This window comes from Ursus maritimus, unplaced genomic scaffold (assembly GCF_017311325.1).
Source record: "Ursus maritimus isolate PB19 unplaced genomic scaffold, ASM1731132v1 scaffold_2, whole genome shotgun sequence".
In the NCBI taxonomy this organism is placed as follows: Eukaryota; Metazoa; Chordata; class Mammalia; order Carnivora; family Ursidae; genus Ursus; species Ursus maritimus.
The window spans coordinates 29,685,934-29,705,767 of record NW_024424452.1 but is presented as its reverse complement, the minus strand read 5'-3'; the positions used below and the strand labels follow the sequence as shown (position 1 = coordinate 29,705,767).

General features: G+C 46.3%; 2 protein-coding genes across 4 annotated transcripts in view; both read right to left on the bottom strand.

Annotated features, from left to right (window-relative positions):
* Nucleotides 1–1,748, bottom strand: part of TXNDC11 (thioredoxin domain containing 11) — a 64,884-nt gene extending 63,136 nt beyond the window's left edge. The window contains exon 1 of the mRNA XM_040635317.1: nucleotides 1,480–1,748. Within this exon, the coding sequence (XP_040491251.1) occupies nucleotides 1,480–1,733 (254 nt within the window). The 5' untranslated portion in view covers nucleotides 1,734–1,748. The remainder of the gene's footprint in view (nucleotides 1–1,479) is intronic.
* Nucleotides 1,749–5,526: 3,778 nt separating this feature from the next.
* ZC3H7A (zinc finger CCCH-type containing 7A) overlaps nucleotides 5,527–19,834 on the bottom strand; it is a 34,861-nt gene continuing 20,553 nt past the window's right edge. For all 3 annotated transcript variants that reach the window (XM_040635316.1, XM_008696908.2, XM_008696909.2), the window contains 12 exons: nucleotides 19,407–19,593; nucleotides 18,032–18,193; nucleotides 16,978–17,174; nucleotides 16,603–16,703; nucleotides 15,978–16,159; nucleotides 15,278–15,354; nucleotides 14,299–14,432; nucleotides 13,755–13,860; nucleotides 11,164–11,272; nucleotides 9,336–9,469; nucleotides 7,477–7,640; nucleotides 5,527–6,438 (listed from right to left, as the gene is read on the bottom strand). In XM_040635316.1, coding sequence (XP_040491250.1) covers nucleotides 6,249–6,438; nucleotides 7,477–7,640; nucleotides 9,336–9,469; nucleotides 11,164–11,272; nucleotides 13,755–13,860; nucleotides 14,299–14,432; nucleotides 15,278–15,354; nucleotides 15,978–16,159; nucleotides 16,603–16,703; nucleotides 16,978–17,174; nucleotides 18,032–18,193; nucleotides 19,407–19,593 — 1,743 coding nt within the window. In that variant the 3' untranslated portion in view covers nucleotides 5,527–6,248. The remainder of the gene's footprint in view (nucleotides 6,439–7,476; nucleotides 7,641–9,335; nucleotides 9,470–11,163; nucleotides 11,273–13,754; nucleotides 13,861–14,298; nucleotides 14,433–15,277; nucleotides 15,355–15,977; nucleotides 16,160–16,602; nucleotides 16,704–16,977; nucleotides 17,175–18,031; nucleotides 18,194–19,406; nucleotides 19,594–19,834) is intronic.

Genomic DNA, 19,834 nt, shown 5'->3' with positions numbered 1-19,834 from the left:
ATTTGGGGCAAGTATTGTAACATGACCAAAGCTCAACTCCTTCATCTGTAACCTGGAAGGACAAGAGTATACACAGACTTTACTGGGGACTGACATATACATGGCCCATTCCAGGCTCTCAGATTATGCATTAAATGAATAAATGTACTGATGTAAGCTACAGTGCTTGAGCAAGCAGTTTTGTTCCCCAGGGGACACTTGGCAATGTCTGGAGACATTTTTTTTTTTTTTTAACGACTGCGCTACCCAGGCGCCCCACTCAATGTCTGGAGACATTTTTGGTTATCTTATCTAGGGCTGTGTGCTATGAGTATTTAGTAGGTTCAAGCCAAAGATGCTGCTAAACACTCTACCAGGGACAGGACAGTCCCTCTGCCCGGGTGCCAAGGATGAACGACCCTGCTGGTACTTGGCAAATGATCAATGATAGTTGCTACCATTTGTTCTCTTCCCACTAAAATTCCCAAACCTTTGACACCTGACAACAGAGGTCACATACTATGCTTAACACACTCGATAAAAATGTTCCAAGCTGAAATCTTCCTCTTGGCCAATATGCCAGTCAGCTGCAACAGAGACTTATAAATTGGGAGTCCCAGAAAATATACTGAGGACTTGCGAGACCAAAAGTATTCCTGAAATTTAAAGTACATTTTGTATTTGTGTACCTTCCCAAAAAGAGGCACAGTAACTTTAATTTTTCCTGGTCGCTATGGTCCTGCATACCCAGGCATTCTTTTCAGTTCCAGGAAAACACCAGCCTCGTTCAGCCTTTGCACTTGTTGCTGCCTCTACCTTGGACACTCTTCCCCAGTGCTGGCCCCTTCCTCCTTCTCGTGTGAGCTTCCTCTGTCGCCTGGTCAGGAAGGCCTTTCTGCCCCACCCTCATTCCTTCTATTCCCTGCACAGCACTTACAGAAGCCCTTTAAAATTACATTAAATTGTTTACTGCCTGTCCCACCCACTGGAAAGGAGAGCGGGATTTTTATTTTCAACCCTCACCTGGATGAGTGTTACCCACCACAGCACGTGTGGATGGATAAATAATCGTTAGATGAGTGCACAAATTCTCGAAGGGATCTGGGACGCTTAACAGCTGTGAATCATTACATTCGAGGCATAAGGGAAACAAGATGGGTGTTAAATGAGGGTCCCACAACCTGGGCAGAAGTGACAGGTGCGCCCCCCAAGAAACCCCAACAGGTGACGAGCAGCTCAGAACCTGGCCCACTAACTTTGGTGCTAAAATGGGATGAAGGAAGGGTCCCGAGCAGCACCCGAAAACCTAGCCTGGCGGCCGGCTGTCTGGCCGGCCGGAAAGTGACGGGCACGGCCGCAGGCTGAGCAGGGTCGGGTCCGAGACTCCAGGAGAAGCCAGGCCCCACTTCCTCCGCGAAGGCCGCCCCAACTCCGGACCCTGCGGGCCCCGAGCCGGCCCTGCGCCGCCGGCCGGGGCCCCGGGGCTGCGGGCCGCCTCACCTGCAGGTAAACTTGAGGGCGACGAGCAGCGCGCAGCCGAGCGCCACGGCCCCGCAGAGCAGCTCGGGCCGCCGGCGCGCCATGAGGGAGGCGCCGCGCAGTCCGCGGCGGAGCCGGCCCGCCGAGGACGCTCCGGCCAGGGCCGGGCTGAGGGAGCCGGAGCCCGCGGGGCCGCCGCCGCCGCCACCCTCGTCCTCGGCGTCGTCGCTGCTGCTGCTGCTGTTGCCGCCGCCGCGGCCTCCGCATTCCGACATTACATGCTCCCTGTCGCCGGCTTTATACTGCCGCCGCCGCTTCGGGCCCGAGGGCCCGGCCCGGCCCGTCGCTCCCCAATCCCGCAGCCCGCCGCGCCCGCTAACCCGGACACTCCACGTCAGCCCCACCGCCGCCGCGGCGCCCGCCCCCGCGCAGGCGGCTCCGCCCCCGCCCACGGAGTCTGCGCGGAAGCCGGCCCCTCCCGGCGGCCCCGCTCCCCTGGAGATCCCGCCTCTCGCTCACGGAGTCTGCGCGATGCCAACACGGCCTGACAGCCCGGCCCCCCGGCGGGCTACGCCCCTCGCCCACGGAGCCTGCGCAGACGGCCTCCCCGCAAGCACCACCTGCGGCCGCCGGACGTCGTCCCACTGGCCCCCGCCCTGTGTCCGTGGAGTCTGCAGAGAGGCGGGTCGAGCGTTCGGCCAGCCCACGACTGGATCCCCCCCAGCGAGGGCGCTGGGAACTTCGGACACCTGGGAGTCGCCGCTTGTCCTGCTGAGTTTTAAATGCCAGGAGGATGATGGCAGTCGTGCCAGCAATCCGTACGGGCCCCGGGGGACTAGATGCAGTAAATTATCCCCGCTTAACCTGATAGGTGCAGAGATGAGACGTGCCCGGGGTCCCAGAAGGGAGGCGGGCGGCCCCGGTCACTCGGGCTCGGTTTGCACGTCTGTAAAATGGAGGGTAATAGCAGTACCTCTCTCACAGGGTTGTTCTGAGGATAAACTAGGTGATTATGGAAAGTGCTAGGCCCACAGTGAGGTCTCACTAAATCTCAGTTACTGTAATCTCCCAGCGTCCACGATCTGCATCAGGTAAGCTCGTGTGCCCGAGCCTCATCTCCCTCCCCCACAGCCCTTGGCTGAGGGTCTGTGCTGCCTGTACTCACCCCACAGGTGGCAAGAAAAACCGAGCTTGGAAAAGTCACTTGACTGAGCCCGCAAAGCTGGTACTAGGTGGGAAATTCAGACTCAAAGGCAGGCCGCCCAAGTGACCAGTGACCCACTGCTGACTCTCACAGGTCTCTGACTCAAAATGTTAGGTTGTTTCTAAAGTTTTGTGGTTAGAAAGGACAAGTCAATAAGGGATGAAATGCGATTTGAGAGTGACAAAGGAATTGCTTCCGTGAAAGAAAGGAGCAAGTGTACCAGGGCGAAGCGAAGTTCATAATGACACAGCTGCTGGGGCCACAGGTGACTGAATAATCACAAACTAGGCAAATAAAATTCTGAGGGAACTAGGGCAGTATGACTTCAGGCGAAAAACAAACAAAAAGTATGGGCGGGCGAGAACCAGAAGGCGAGACCTCACCTCTGCCCCAGGGCAGCTGCGTGAGCCTGGGGCCTGGCTTCCAGGTAAGGGGCAGCTACTGTTGGCTACCTTGCTAGGGGGCCCAGGCATTCAGTGTGTCCACCACTGAGGCCCAGTACGTTGGCAGCTCATTTACACCTACCATTTTGCTATAGCTGTCATGTCCTTTTTATTCCTTACTTCCCTTGTTGCAATTTAGTGGATATTTGCTAGTATCCCATGAATTAATGATTTTAAACTTTTCTTTGGTTAAATCCATAGCAGTTGCTCTGGGGATCACCGTATAGATTTTTTTCAGAATTTCCACCTCAAATTTATATTACCTTAATTCCGGTAAGAGACAGAAGCTTCTCCCACATAGCTGTTTCCTCTTCCCATTCCTGTGGTACCTTCCTTTTTAATCTATCATATTATAAACTCAGTAATACAGTGTTTTCGTACTGTTCTATATACTCTTGTTTTTATAGATGCTGAAAAATGTATTTCTAGGTTTTTTAATATTAACCTTACTTACCATTTCTAGTCCCTCTTGATTTGACTGTGTAGATCAGTGTTCAGTAGTGTATTACTAAGGAAAATGAATATGGCCAAAAGTCACCAGTCTCCATTCACTGTAGGTTGCTAGGACAGAATCCACCCTACACTTCTATAAGACACCTGTCATCGGCACAGGCCTTTATAAGGTCCAAAGAACTTTTGCTGCCTGTGGGTTCTCTCTTAAGACCCACAATACCTTGTGGCAATGCAAGGTCTCATAGGCCAGGAAACCGCCCTGGAATTAAGAAGGCATTTCATTTCCTTTTCTTTATCTAGACATCTAGCTGCTGCTCTGACACCAGAATGTACTTCTGAAACTGATAAATTCAGTTCTGAAGACACCAGGCAGTCAGGGTCAGGCTGCACTGCTCTTCGAGGCCAAATCAGCCATAACTTGTCCACATCGACCCATAGCTGAGCTTTCATGGCCACTTTTTATGCCATAATCAAGTTGGTGGAGTTTGAGAAGGGGGCAGGGAGAGTATATATGTGTAAATCCTTTCTTGGAACCAGACAGAAATAATGCTTATTAACTTTTAAAGCTTCTAAGCATTTACTTAGCAAACAGGATGTGCCTGAAAAGGTACAGGTTGGCAGGTGTTGCAGGAGGGAAGCCTATGCCCTGAGCCTGGGCAGTCTGGACAATGGTGGCTACGCTTCTTAGAGACCTTGATTCAGGACCCCAGAATTGGCTTTCCAGAAAGTGGTATTCTTCCCTTGCAACAAATACAAGAAGTCTATATTCTAATCTCTCCAGGCCAACTAAAGAGTCTTTGAATTCTCAACCACTCAAAGGATCTCAAACTAAGGTTCTAGCATGGATTCCAAACATTAAGACAACTGACTTTTTCCTCTGTTAACTGAAACAGAGCACCAGAGACCACTTTTTAACATCTGCCTTTCTCCCTGGAAAAAGGAGTTTGGAAGAAAGTACAAAGAAGAAAAAAATGTAATGAAGGCCATCAGACTAGAGAAACCTAGTAGAAAAATAACACTACTAGTCTATTCTATAGAAAATATCACCAATAACAGATGATCTGTTTGGCAAATAAGATACACTCCTAATGCATCCACCAAGTAAAACTGGTCCCAACGGCCTTCTCTCTCATGGAGGGAAACCAGGGTCTCTCCTGTCTCCAAGGAGTCACGGGGCTTGCTTGTCCGTCTGCAGCCTCAGGTTCTTCTCAGTGCTCCACTTGTCTCACCTCACTACCAGCAGCTATGCCCTCCTCTCCGTGGCGGATGGACTCACATATAGAACAAAGACCCTTTTCTGTTACCTCCCTAAACCCACTTGTTCAAGGCTGTCACAAGGAAGTGACTGCACAGGGGTCTGGAGGCTTGGCACATCGCAGCCCAGCAGATCCCTGTCTTCCAAGTCCATCCACCACTCCCCCTGACCCGCATCCCCAACCAGGACGCAGCACTGGTAACATCCTCAGGATATAGCAGCCCCCCACCCCCACCCCACACCCTGCCGACAACTCTTCCCCCTAGCTCACTACGTCCCAGCCTCTGAAGCAGGTCAGGGTCCCAGAGGGCAACTTAGCTCTGTCTCTGTGTCTGCCAGCCATCCTGATCATGCCTTCAGTGGTCTTTGAACAACCAAAACAGCCCTACTGAGAGGGTGGTGCCGGTCATCTGTAGAAACCCACGGCCCACGTCCTAGTTGGCTGTTTGTCTCCCTGCTAGTCATACATCTGAACGAAACAGAAGAGCCCCAGAAGAGTTAACGTGTCACTCAACAAGAGAAGCTCCTTATCAGCCCAAATCTGGGAGAGAGTGGGCCAGAGTGAAAAGTCACTTGCGTGTCTAATTTGAATACTATCACTAATTGCTTAAGTAAAGGTGTTAAAAAAAAAAAAAATCAAACCTTGTGATGTTAGGGCCCAGTTTCAATGATTCTTCAGGGGGAAAGGACCACACCAAAAAATGAAAGACATCTATATATAAAATGTTTATTACAGGCAATATTGGTCCATACACTACACAATACCAACAGTACAAGTGTAATCTTTCAAAATCATCATTTAAACAGCAAAAGACCAAGAAATAAAATTTGAGTCAACTGATCATTTTTCAAAATAGTCTCAATGCACATTATCCTTAGTTCCCTTATTATAGTGAAACATACAAATACAGAAAAATACCCCATTTAACATGTACTAGTGTTAAATGGTTATTTGGCTTAAAATCTGAGTTAAGAAAATCCTTTTTAGCAACCTACGTACAGATAAGTAGCAAACTTTATTATATTAAACAAATTTGTTCCATTTAAAACGTGAAGAATTTCATCCATCATGTCTTCTGACCCCTAGTGCAAGTGTCTATTCTCTCACCATGATGGTTCTTATCTGAAGGACCAACTCCAGGAGTCGTCTTAGACATAACCTTATCCTCTTCCCCAACAAACTTCATCCAAAAGTCTGTTCAACAGATGGCAACCAGGTAGCGGTCACGTCGCCATTTGATGCCAATGGTGCCATGAGAGCGTGGCCAGACCTGTTCAACAGCCCGTTTCCTACCTACTGTGGGTTGCTGCTCAGGAGGTACGATAGACGCCAATACAAGCAGAAAATCTGCAGCTCCTCTGCTACGTGCCTTAGAACACTTTCAATTTTTCTGGTCAATGCTTTGATTAGGTAACATACATAAAAGCCAGCATATTAGTTTAAATCTTTAAACAAAAAACTATATTTTCCAAAGTCATTATCATTTGGGGCGATTAAGTGATCTTTTCTTGCTTTGTTGAGCTTCATCTTTAGGGCATCCCTTCTTTCTTCCCATTCATGCAGTTCGGCGTTCCCGTGTGCAAACTTACAGCCGTTCCCTTCTGTGCAGGTGCCATTCATATACCTGCAGGGAGAGTCGGCGTGGTGAGCATCCACGATTTATACAAACCCCAAACGTGCATGCTTCACTAGCTTGACGATTTGCATAAAACTTTTTTTTTAAAAGATTTTATTTATTTATGTGACAGAGAGACAGCCAGCAAGAGAGGGAACACAGCAGGGGAGTGGGAGAGGAAGAAGCAGGCTCCCAGCCCAGGAGCCCGATGTGGGACTTGATCCCGGAACGCCGGGATCACGCCCTGAGCTGAAGGCAGACGCTTAACGACTGCGCTACCCAGGCGCCACTGCATAAAACTTTTAGTTCAAAATCTTAAGCCTAGAAAAATGAACATTATATAGCCTTGACATCTACAACGGGAAAAATGAGCTCTTTTAAATATATTTAATGAGAAATACTGATTGATGGGGGGAGGAAAGATCGCAGTCCTTCCTGATGCAGGGGAAAGGAATCAGAAGTGGAACTAAGTAAAAGAGGCTTCCTATAGTTTTGGGTATCACGTGGATCTAAATTGGGAAATTAAATATAAACAGTGATTCGACAAAATGAGGAGCAAGTCAAAACTATCTGGTTTGTTTGTTTGTTTGTTTGTTTGTTTGTTTTGGCTAAAGAATCTTCTAAGGCAACTTAAACAAAGGAGCGATAGTAACATCTTCCTTTGACCGGAGTCGGTTCCATACATGCACTCGAACAGCCAGTGTTCAGAGGCAGCTTCAGAACTGACGAACACCCACCGCAGGGCACGTTGTGGTTAGCCACTCACCCTTGACAACTCAAAGACGGTTTGGGCAAATTGGAACACACATACATCTCTCCTCGGTTATCTTAAGACATCTCAAACCCATACGGACAGACTAGTCAGTCTTTTCATGTAACCACAGAAGAGTGAAGAAACATCCAAGAAGCAACTAACACTTTGAGCCCAATTCCAAGCATCCACTCTTGGACCTCAGCACCCACATAACCTCTGCCCACCGAAAGAATGACTGCCAGAGTCATGTGACTGCAGCAGTTTTCGCGCGGGAGTTTGCGAACGCTACGTACCTATCACAAATACTAAAATACCCTGTTGGAAAGCGGTGCTGCCAGCAGTACTGGTCGTCCTCGGTGTGGAAGACCTTCTCTTTGTGCTTCTCGGAAGAGATGTGGCCTTGCCACTGCTTCTCGCTGTTACAGTTCTTCCCGCACATCCAGCAGTGGAAGTCCGCCTAAAGTGCACGAAAGACACGCGTCCCATCAGTGGGTGTTGTCTGTGTCCCTCGATGGGCTAAACACGGTTCAGGGAGGGCACCAGGGCTAGAAACCACTTGACCTCGGACCTAGACTCTATTCTCGGGGAGCCCGTCCGGTGGGGGAAGCCAGGCAAGAACATAAAGCTCAAAGTCAGAAACAGGACCAAGAAAAGAATCCCAGCACTGGGAGGGGGCCAGAGCACAGGCAGCAGAGTGCAGTGGTGATGGACTCAGCCAGGTTCCAGCAAGTCTCTGGCAGAGAGGAGGGGCTGGTGTGCAAACAAGGATGGGAGGACAAGCGGCCAGGTTCACATGAGGACCCTGGGAAGGATGAACTCTGTGAGGGCCAGCAGAGAGGACGGGAAAGCCCGGAGCTCTCCAGCTGCAGAGGGACAAGTAGCCATGTCATTCAGGGCACAGGAAATAAGCTCCTACTATGGGCCAGGACTTGTGCCAGGGACCAGGGAAGTCCAAATGCTGAGAAACACTGTCCCCGGGGCACAGACCGACACAGAAGGAACTGTGTTCTGGTCGGTGGAAGTATCACCACAGATGCGCGCTGTAAGCGTCTGAGCAGTGTTCCCCCAATGCCCTGGGTAAGAATCATTTCAAGTGGGTAAGAACAGATTCCTGGAGACTTCCCATGAGACTGCGACTCGCTATGTCTGGGGGACAGAGGAAGATCAACCTGATTAAACAGCCCAGGTAAATCTCACAACCCAGCAGGTCCAGATGACCCTGCTCTGGGAATATAGGAATACTTAAAAGGTGGCCAGGGAATCAGTGCTGTGCCTTGGTGGAGGAGTGGAGTTCACAGGACACGTCCCAGGCCCACACATGGGGGCAAGGCCAGGCCAAGATATGACCCGGATCCAGCTCAATCAATTATGGGGAGGGGCCAAAAAACAAAACAAGAAACAAGGAGTGGAATAACACATATGCCTGTGTCCTCTAAAAACACAAGCCAGGCAGAACTATAGCTTAGGAATAAGTATGTCAAAGATAGGTAAACAGAGCCTGGAAAATACACACTGGATCTTGTCCCTCAGGGATGGGGGAAAAAGGGGGTTCCAACCCTATCTGTAAACATTTGATTTATTTCACAAAAGCAAACACAATGAACTGTTAACATGGTAGGCTCAAGATATTCATTATATTATCCTCTTTACTCTCATAAAAAATTTTAAAAGAAAACCGCAACAGTGAAAAAAAAACACAGATGACTTGATGTCTCCACAGAAGAACCCTGAGGCAGAGGCCAGATGCCGGCAGGTAAGGAGGGAATGGGGGGGCAGCACCCCCACTTCCGGAGCATCTTCTGAGGCCCAGCATTGGCCTAAGTGTCTGGGACCCACCCTACTTCACTTAACCTATCGCGACCCCCCTTGGGGACGCTCAGTGACCTGCCCCAGGCCCCAGGCTAGTAAGGAGAGGCCCCAGCACTTGGGCTCCAAATTCTCTGGTCCAAAGTCAGCAAAAGGATCAAGGAAAGATCTGCTAGAATAGAGGGACTTAAGCTAATGGCCCAAGGCCACCAGAGGGAGATGGAGAGAAAGGAGGAGGGCAGGTGGCCAGGGAGGGAGGCAAGCATGGAGGAAAGGGAAAGAAAGGAAAGGTTCCGTCAGTGGTGGAAGCAAAGGAAGGGGAGGTGGAGTTACCACCGGGACTCACGGTAACTTCAGCGTAATCTGTCGGCATGTGAATTTGCTTTCCGTTTTCCTTGTTTGACTGACTGGCTACATCGTCACTTTTTTCATTTTTTTGACTCTTTAGCCAGAGTTCATAAAACTGTTCCATATCTTGTACTAAAGAAAAACGAATCACTTTCAGCAGTGGAGATTTAAATACACCATGGAAATAAACACAAGATCATGCACACCTTTGGTATCAGCTGGCGTACATTTTCGAGAGGAAAGCGAGAGGGCGGAATGGAGCCGGATTACGTTAGGCAAGGAGAGGTCCCCTGTCCAAGGGGGAGGTAAACTCTCATGGCTCTGAACCTAATTCCGGACTGTTAGAGTGCCAACATTAGCTTTCAAGATGAATTAATTCCCTGCGTTTGCAAGACCCTTTGGGGTTGCTGAAAAGTCAGAAACCGTTAAAAGGATATTGCTTAAAAAAAAAGAAAAAGAAAAAGAAAAAGCACCTCCCACTGCCTCATGTTGCCCCCAGTAAAACACTATCACCCCCACAACCACATGGGCTACTTAACATGGCTCGGGGGCCTGCAGCGGATACACCCCCGTCTATAGAGAAAGACCAGAAACTCACTACCACTGGGACGACATTCTGACCCTGACGGGAGCCCATCAGTCGAGCCACCATCCCCAAGGACCCGCATGCTGGGGTGCAATTTACAACAGCACAACCGTGACCAGGTCCTGGGCAGTGGCCACAGGCTGCTTCCTACAGTGAAGACAAGTACATTCGGCATCACAGGTTTCTCGGCCCCCCCTCCGCTGACAATCTGGGGCAGCTAATTCTCTGCTGTGGGGGGCTTTCCTGCATGTTGCAGGATGTTTAACAGCATTCCTGGACCTCCTGGACTCCACACACTGGATGCCGGTAGGACACCCTGCCCAAGTCATGACAACAAAAACGTCTCCGGACATTGCCGAATGTCCCCGAGGGAGACAGGTATGTGCGGCAAAATCCATCCCCGGTTGAGAAACACTGCTAGAAAATCTGGTAATGAGGTTAAGGTCAAAAATCGGCTTTGTTGCCTGCTAAGACAAGTGGTCGCCTAGAAATCCTCCATCCAGACCAGTGGGAGCAGGAATCATGGCAACGGTCCTGGTTTGCAAGGACATCTTCAGTGAGGCCCAACAGTATGTCCCTCCTCCAAGCAAGACAGGGAGGAGTCCCATCCACACATGTCACTGAATGTGAACACCAGTTAAACACAGCACGTGACATGCTTCAATCTCATTGGTTCTCGTAATTCAGAGATTGCAGATCTTAAGCAGTTAGTAAATTTCCATCAGTTTACTAGACGTTAAACAACAACGATCCCCGTCCTTGCAGTAAAACCTCTCTGGTCAAAAGGGAAAGGTTGTCTGAGGCTCCTCTCAAAGACTCCCACGATAAACTTGCAGTTTGACCAAGATAAACATCCTCTCCTCGGGCCTCTGAATCTGGGGCTGTTCTACCGGTAAGGCCTCCTTGAGGAAACCTTCGATTCTAACCTGATTTTTCAGGGGTGACTATTCACAGTAGGAGCAGATGGGCTGATTCAGGCAGTCCAGAAGAACTGAACTTCCCAGGCCACCTTTCAGGAACCTGTCTGCGTCATAAATATACCTACGTATTTGTACCCAGCTCTGACCTAAGCAAACACGGATCATGTCAGGCTTTGCTCCACCGACAAAATGGCACAACTGTTTACAATGCAAACTGCTTTCTGAGTTCAAGGTGAGCTGGCATATTTACAGAGAGGAAGGAAACTGCCCAGCAAGCTAGATTTCACAGATGTCAAGCCCCAGTTAAGACAGCAACTTACTCCCGTTCTCCTTCATGTAAGTCCACACTTCCCGCTCCTCAGGACTATGAGCAAAGGAACAGTTACCAACATACTGACATTTTTTCCCAGAAGCAATATGATTGCACAGCTGTATAAAAAAAATATGAATATGCTTTAAGACAAGAGTACAGTTAGTAAAACTGCCTAATTTTTACATTTAAGCAAAATAAGCATTATTATCTGGGCTAATGCTGAGTAACACAATTATTACATAAGATTACTTTGAATGAATTCAAATTGACTCTAAGCCCAACATACATGAAATGATATTAAGCTTTCTATCTCAAAATTTTTCAAAAGAAAATCTCCAAAAGAAAAAAAAAAAGTATGGAACTAGGATATGGAATATTTTCTTACAAGAAAATGTCTACAACCTCCCTTCTTCAGAGTATCTGCTTTTAACACAGCAGAGCATTTGATCTCCACAATGCAAATCTCCGGCCCCCTTAGTCTGACAGCTTCTACTCTCCCTGCCTAATGCCCACAAGCCTCCTTGTCAGCTCCTGGGAGGCAGTAAAGAAACTGCAGACTACTGCAAGGGTCCTAAACAGTGTCAGGAAAAATCTCAGACATTTAGCTTACTTATAACCAATACTGGCAGCTAATGTCAGCCATCATTCGTTCGATATGCATTGTCTGGAGACAATGATTACATGAGCCAGGCCACCCAGTTACATAGCATTCAAATAATACCTCTTCTGGTTTTTTGCATTGTGTTTTCACTAAGTAAATACAGTGACACTGGTAGGAAAATAAGGTGATAGCGATCAGCAGAATGGAGACGTCTCTAAGAACCACAACTATCAAGACCTAAGAAAACCTCCATCACCAAGACAGCTCATTCTTAAATATCATCAATATACTTGTCTTTATAGAGCATTCTAGTACACTTAATTGTTAGCTTACTTTGTGTTTCAACAGAGGCTGGCCCTACGTATTAGTTTACATAATATCAGATGCTTAGCATCAGCTAAAAATCTAAAAGCAGTCAGCCCTTAATACTACAGGTTTCCTCCCTTGGATCAATGTCAACGCCCCCCTCCCTCCAATCCTCTGCATAAACTGAAACCCCGATAAGTTCTTAGGCAGATATTACTAGGGAAACATTTACCATAGTCTCTCAAAGTTCAATGATAAGTAGCAGGGAGAAGAGAAGATAAAGGAGAAGGCCGGCCACTGTGCTGGGTTTTTACATAACACCGTCTCATGTAATCTTCCCTAGGACGTAATTATTCCCATTTACAGATGAGCAAACTGAGGGTGAGTAACTCGACCAGGGCCCTTCCGGCAGACTCTGAAGCCCATTCTCCTTCCACCTCACCATACTGTCTACACACATACACACAGAGTATTATTTCTTCTTTTAGAAAAAGGATCCCTTAGCAATACCTAGTATGGTAGGGAAAAAAGAGGAAACGAGCTACTGCACTGCACGGCAATACAGCACGCCCGAGATTGAAGAACAGTCAGCAGTCCCAGCAGCTGAACTAGAAGCGTTCTCAGTCGTCTTTGTTTTAACAAAGAATGAGGAGGAAACCCATTATCTCCTCTTTTAGAGCCTAAGATATCCACGGTTCCAACAAACCTCCTTCCCCTCCTACCAGGCCCACCGATGAAGATGAAATCACTCAGATCCCCAAGGCTGAAACCACTGCGGATGAAACGCAAACACACCGCCTCCTTCAGAGACTGACCTTGTGACCTGTGTACCTTTACAAAACGCAAGGTACCCGGGGGGACAGGAAATTAACCTGCCTCTTCCTCAACCCTCTCCGGCAAGTCAGAGACGGGGGACCGTTTCCGAGGGAACCCTGCAATCCACCTGCTCTGCGTCTCTGGGCAAACAGTTCTCTCCTTCTGTCCGCCGTCGGGGCCGACAGTTTACTGCCTGTCTGTGCTCCAAATGTCTCTGTTAGCTCACACAGTGACCCCCCTCCAGACACTGTCCTGAAGAGTCAAGTCCAGAGCCAGCTCAGGGGTTTGCTCGCACGGTCACCTTCAAGACCACGCAAGGCAGCAGACGGTTATGCAGCAAACGTGCCACCTCGTGAATGAAATACTACCCTAACTTTCAGTTGGTCTGGTACTTTCTTTCTAAGGTTTTTTGAAGAACATTGACCATTTCTCCTTTGGATTACTTTTAGAAAATCCTATAAAGTGGGGGATCTTTTACCTAGTATCCATTGCTTGAGTCAAAGAAACTTATCAATAGCATTCATAATAACAGAAGGAGGCCTTGAGTTGGAATAGCAAAGCGCAGGAATCAAGTTTAAATGAAATCCTCTCCCATTCACTCCCAAAGTAATTCATCTGAAAACGAAGGTAGGTCATACCCATAACTACCTCGAGTCCACTATTTCCTTTTTCCGAGTAACTCATACAATCCCAGTCAATCTGAAAACTGCCACAGAACCACACATACAAAAGGGGAAGGAAAACAAGAGGACCATTTAAAAATGTTATTACGACGAGCAATGAAAGGGCTCCAAGTTTCAATCTGAATCACTACTACTTTCTAATGATTTGAAATGCCTAATAAAAAAAAAGTGGCTTAAAAATTACGTATGTACATCAAACTGTAAGGGCATTTGTTTCTTTGTGGGGAGAGGACGGATGTTCATCCACTTCTTACGTTCGATGGACATCACTCTCATCGCACGCCGATCTCTGGTCCACCTAAGAAACATGGAGTTCAGAAAAAAACAAAGACACACTGGCACAAGGCATAATATAAAGGGACAGGTACAACGTTCGTACCTGAAGGACCAGAGAATTTTTTCTCAACCCTTCTAAAAGAAATGCCTTATGATTCTGTCATTTCATTTCCTGTTGATATTTGTTAACAGACATTCCCTAGGAATCCTGAACAAAGACCTGATCAAATTCAGAAAAGACACTACCGAATTCTGTCAAATTCTTATCTATGAAATCATAAAAATCTCTTCCCTTTCGCTTTGCAATTACTCCTACGTTATCCACTTTGCTCTGCTCTCTTCAAAGTCAATCTTTTTTTCTTCTATGTATGATTTTATACCCATGTAACAGAGAATTATGAAATAGGCATTGTTTACACACACTCACACACACACACAAACACACTCACACACTACTTACGAGTGCCTTGCTTTTGCACTACAATATTTTCTGTTTTTGTCTGGTTCGATGACTTGACCATTTCTCAGACACTGAGCACACACAAATTTTATCTTCATATTAAGAGATCCAGGCATTATTTGATTGCCAAGTACCTTAAACAATTAAAACATAAGTTTTACTTTTAAGAGAACACCGGTTTTCTGAGAACAAAATACTGAACTGCCGTGTATTCCTTTCCTCGTAATAGCACACAATTTCTGACACGTCTGGTCTGATGTGTTGACCATTATGTACACTATCGGAGACACCGAGCACATAACTAAATCTCTAATTCTCCAAGCGATGCAAGAGAATACGATAGTTGCAGATTACACACGCCAAACCTCAACTTATGAAAGCCAGCTCCGGAGGGTGGTAACTAGAATTCTGTGGGGTGGGGGCGGGGAGGTAGTGGACAAAGCAGTTCTGCCAGGTGGGAAGCAGAGCCACAAACAGTCTACCTCCCTTACTGCCAGGATCCCCACAGCCCAAGAACCAAACTGTTCGGCCAATTAAACTGAATAAGACAATTGTATCCTACAGCCTTGGCAGGTATTATAGGATGCCTACTTTTTTAAAAAGATGATCAAGTAAAATTTGGGATTTTTTTCACATTAAGTCAGTGAACAGTAAGAATGTAAGTGGCCTACAAGTATAAACCACAACTGGGGCGCCTGGGAGGCTCAGTGGGTAAAGCGTCTGCCTTCGGCTCGGGTCATGGACCCAGGGTCCTGGGATCGAGCCCTGCATCATGCTTCCTGCTCCCACGGGGAGCCTGCTTCTCTCTCTCTCTCTCTCTGTACCTCCCCGCCCCCCCAAGCCCCGACTCATGCTCTCTCTCAAATGAATAAATACAATCTTTTTTTTAAAAAGTATACACCACATCTGCCAACAACTGGCATCCACTAGGCCGCTCCAGAAAGGATGCCAAATGCAGAAAGTAGACAAGAGGAAATACCTGAGCTCCAGGTATGTTCGCTTCCAAATTTTGCCAATATCGTTTAGATTCTTGAGCGATAGCATCATGTGAGATACCTGGGAAACGTACAAGCCTTCCTTTAGCTTCTCCCTCTGCATGAATGGCCCACCAACCCCATCACAGCCACGATGCCCTCACGATCCCCCACGGAGCATAATCCGCCACCAAAGACAAATGCATGTCACATCGCTCCTTCTCGCAGCAGAATATTTACAAATACAGCTCTTGGTGCCGTCGGAGGAGTCTCGCTCCCTCACAAAAGCACACTATATGCATGAACTGGTACCAACAAGTCACTACGTGACCTATACTCAAAATAAGCCACTCTAACCATGAACAGTGACAGTTTAAAGCTAAGGATAAAATCAATAGTTACGCTGCCATATCACGATGACAGAGAAAAGTCTCGACACTGCTCTGCCAAACCCTGACTGCTTTTGAGGAGACCTTGTTTCTCACTTAAGTTGTTTATTTTAATTCCCGCGCAGTTCACAGACAGCATTCTGCTCGGTTCAGGTGTACAACATAGTGACTCAGCACTCCATCCATCACCCTGTGCCCATCGTGACAAGCATCGCCTCTTTCATCCGTCCCCCCGACCTGGCCCTGGTGACCATCAGCGTGTTCTCTAGAGTGAACAGTCTGTAAAGAGACATTTCTGAATCACGCACAAACCTACCTGTTTCATTTTGCAATATCCAGACTTTAAGTTCTACAAGACTGTGTGCATAAAAGCACTCATCTTCCCTTAAACAGCCGTATCGAACCTCATGTCGACACAAATCAAGCTGACACTGACCATGAAAAGAACGTATTTTGGAGTATTTTACTGTTGTCTCTCGCAAAATGTGGACAAGGCACCTAAGATACAAACGGGGTGACATGTTATGGTTCTGCCATAGGTTTTTCAAAAGAAAACAAATAAAAATACATACATACATCATGTCAAGTTCTAGACTGAAAATACATCTTAGATCTTTATCAGAAAAAATAAATCACTTTACATAATTGTTGGATTAATGGGGGGGGAAGTAATTACACATTAAATCATAAAATACTTAAATCCATGCAGTAAGAAGCTACAAAACGATAATACTTTTCTGTATTAAACATCAATTTAATAATTCATTTAAAAATTCCCAGCAAAATATACTAATAGACATTTTTAAATAGTCATCATCCTTCAAAACAGCAACAACAAAAGCACAGGGTAAGTAAAATGCCCGGGGTGCTGCTCTGGTTTTATTTGGATCTACAAACAGAATCTATTGTGTCACTATAAAAATTAGAAACTACCAACATACTTATTGTCTTCAAACTCATGCTTTGTAACCGGGTGAGAACAAGAAGTAGAATTATCTTTATTTCTTTTACTTATCATTCTAGGCTTATGATCAAAACATTTCTGGAACAGACAGAGAAGAAGAATTACCACAACAACATAAGACAAAATAGAATTTGTACCATACTTATGCACATACTTATACATTCCATATTTCTACCAATTAATATTTTAAAGTGAGGTTTCCGTATTCTTTTGGATCCTGCTAGTAACTACCGTTGGCTGAGTGACTGCTCCCCATGTGGCTGGACCGGTGTTTAGTACGTTTCTACTCCTGGCCTTTAAGTCAGAAACTCTCACCGATTTTACAGGAGAAAATAAGGTTCGGAGACACTACCTCACAAAGGAATATAAATTCTCCAAGATGCTCTTGGAGAAGTTTGAATACGGTGAGGTTGATCTTTCCATTGCCACCAAAGAAAGCCTCTCTGCTGAACGCCCCTTTCCGCTCCAGCGTCCAGATGTCGATCTCTTCTTGGCAGTAAGCGAAAGTGCAATGGCCTGAATACCGACACTCCTCCTCGGCAGCGACGTCTAGAAAGACAGACAATTAACAGACGGTGAACACGTGGCCCCTGTTTTGTCAAAGCCAGCGAGGATCAGCCACGTGTGGGGCACCATCTGAATTTCTGGAACAACTCACGGGCAGCTTCAAGCAAGGATACGCATCTTACTGCACAGGCACGGGATTGGCTCTCAAACAACAGCACACGAGCCTGACAGGTTTTTATTTCTGACAGGGAAAAGGCTCTGAGTCACCCATGTACTCCCTCTAAGTTGAAAAAATCATTTAAGGGCATTCAAAGCGCGTTCGGAGGAAGCAATCTGACAAAAGTGAATCCACGAAGTTCCCTCAAAAGCAACCTTCTCAAAGCCGTAGTTCGGTGCTCTGATTCTGTTTCAACTAAGTCAGGGAACAAGTGTGAGATGGTTCTCTCCTTGAAACCTGGTCAAAGCCTGTTTCCATAAACATCGAGAAAACACACACTCTGTCAGAAGTTAAAGACAGGGGCGCCTGGGTGGCTCAGCTGGTTAAGCAGCTGGCTATTGACTTCGGCTCAGGTCTCGATCTCAGGGTCATGGGATCAAGCCCCATAGTGGGTTTTACGCTCCGCGCAGTCTACTTGAGATTCTCTCCCTCTCTCCCTCACTCACTCTGCCCCTCCCCCCTGCTCACACCTGCTCGCTCTCTCTTTGTAAAATAAATTAAAAAGAAGTTAAAAACAAAGGTAAAAATAATAGAAAAATTACAAATGTCTCAACCCAAGGAACTTGCTATTAACTCTACCTACATACTTTTAGTAACAGTAACATGGGACCCGTTGGAGTAAATGTAGCAAACCATTTATCACTTATGTCATGCACGCCAACTAAGTAATTACAGTACGTACCTTTACATATATAATAAGGTCCTTCATAATTTGTTTTTGTTGGTCTTGGACGTATTTTTTTCCATGATTTATCGTCAACATTCTTTATTCTACCAATTAAAATATCCTTCTTACATTTATGATCCATATTAGCATGGTAAGTGAAATCCATTAACTTCGGGCCTGGAAAAGATGTGAAAAAGGATTGCTCGAAGGCACAAAAAGTAACGTTTCATTTCACAGGCACATTTACAAGCAGATGTAAGCAGATGGATACTGATGATTACATTCCCACAAAAATCCTATTTTTATAACTCCCACATGTAAATAAGCCACGGAAGGAATCCATGCCTCTTATACGCTGTCAGGGAACACAAAGTTTTATTCGACACTAGTGGCCCCAAAACATGCCCTTATTGAAGTGTGAGGACAGGCATTCTGATGGCTTCTAAAGGTCAAAAACACCGTCACATACAAAACTAAGAAAGAGAATGAAATTGGGTCCAACAAACTGTGTTTCTATCATCTGACTCAGGGGTAAGATATGAAACAAACCAACAGAAAAGACTTTACTTTTATAAACATTACATCAAATACTGGTCTTAGAATGCTTTTTCTCTAGTTCTTGCTTTATCTGAGAATGACCACATTCTTGGGATGCCTGGGTGGCACAGCCGGTTAAGCCTCTGGCTTCAGCTCAGGTCACGATCCCAGCGTCCTGGGATCGAGATCTGCGATCTGCGTCATTGTGCTCCCTGCTCAGCAGGGAGTCTGCTCTCCCTCTACCTCTGCCCTCCCCCAACTCATTCTCTCTCTCTCTCAAATAAAAATCTTTTTAAAAAAAATGATCACATTCTTGGGGCGCCTGGGTGGCAGAGCAGTTAAGCATCTGCCTTCGGCTCAGGGCGTGATCCCGGCGTTATGGGATCGAGCCCCACATCAGGCTCCTCTGCTATGAGCCTGCTTCTTCCTCTCCCACTCCCCCTGCTTGTGTTCCCTCTCTCGCTGGCTGTCTCTATCCCTGTCGAATAAATAAATAAAATCTTTAAAAAAAAAATAAAATAAAATAAAAATAAAAAATAAAAAAATGATCACATTCTTAAACGTGTACGTAGAATGTAAAGAATTCCATAAAAATTTCAGTAAGATTTCAAAATCAGGTAGATATTCCATTCCATATAATTCTATAAATGAAATCATATCAGACAAGAGCAGACTTATCCTATTAGACTCCAAGGGGCCCAAATCAATAGTCACTGCTTGCTAAGAAAGAACTCAAAGCGGGATGGAAGAAACACAGTAGCTGGTGTTTTCCACACACATTTACAAATTCCTACAAACTGTCAGGTTACGGACTAGCTTATCAATACTGTCAGCTCCTTTGGTGGGTCCTGACCTGATTTTACAAAACAGATCTGACAAGCTTGTCTCAGCTCATGGGTTCCTTCGAGGGGATGTCGTGGGGTCACTGATGAAGGTGGTTTAGTAACTGCACTTCCAAAAAAGTTTCCGAAGTCATTTCTGGGGTGGCTTGAAATTCCGAGGAAACTCTCAGAAGCAAACAAGTTGCCTGGTCCATTCATCTGCAAGAAGAATAAGAAAAAAACAAAAAAAAAAAAAAAACAGGAAAAAAAAACAGCCAACAAATATTACACTATCACTAAAGAAGAAAATGAATTTGTGAAAAATACGACATTCTTCTGCTGAGATCGGTACTAGTCTGTCCTTGCTGTGCTTCTCTTTAAAAAACAGTTTCTTTCTATTTTCCTCTCTTTGGTTCTCTAGGCCCCTCCCCCCACTGTCTTTGATCCTCATGCGAGTTGT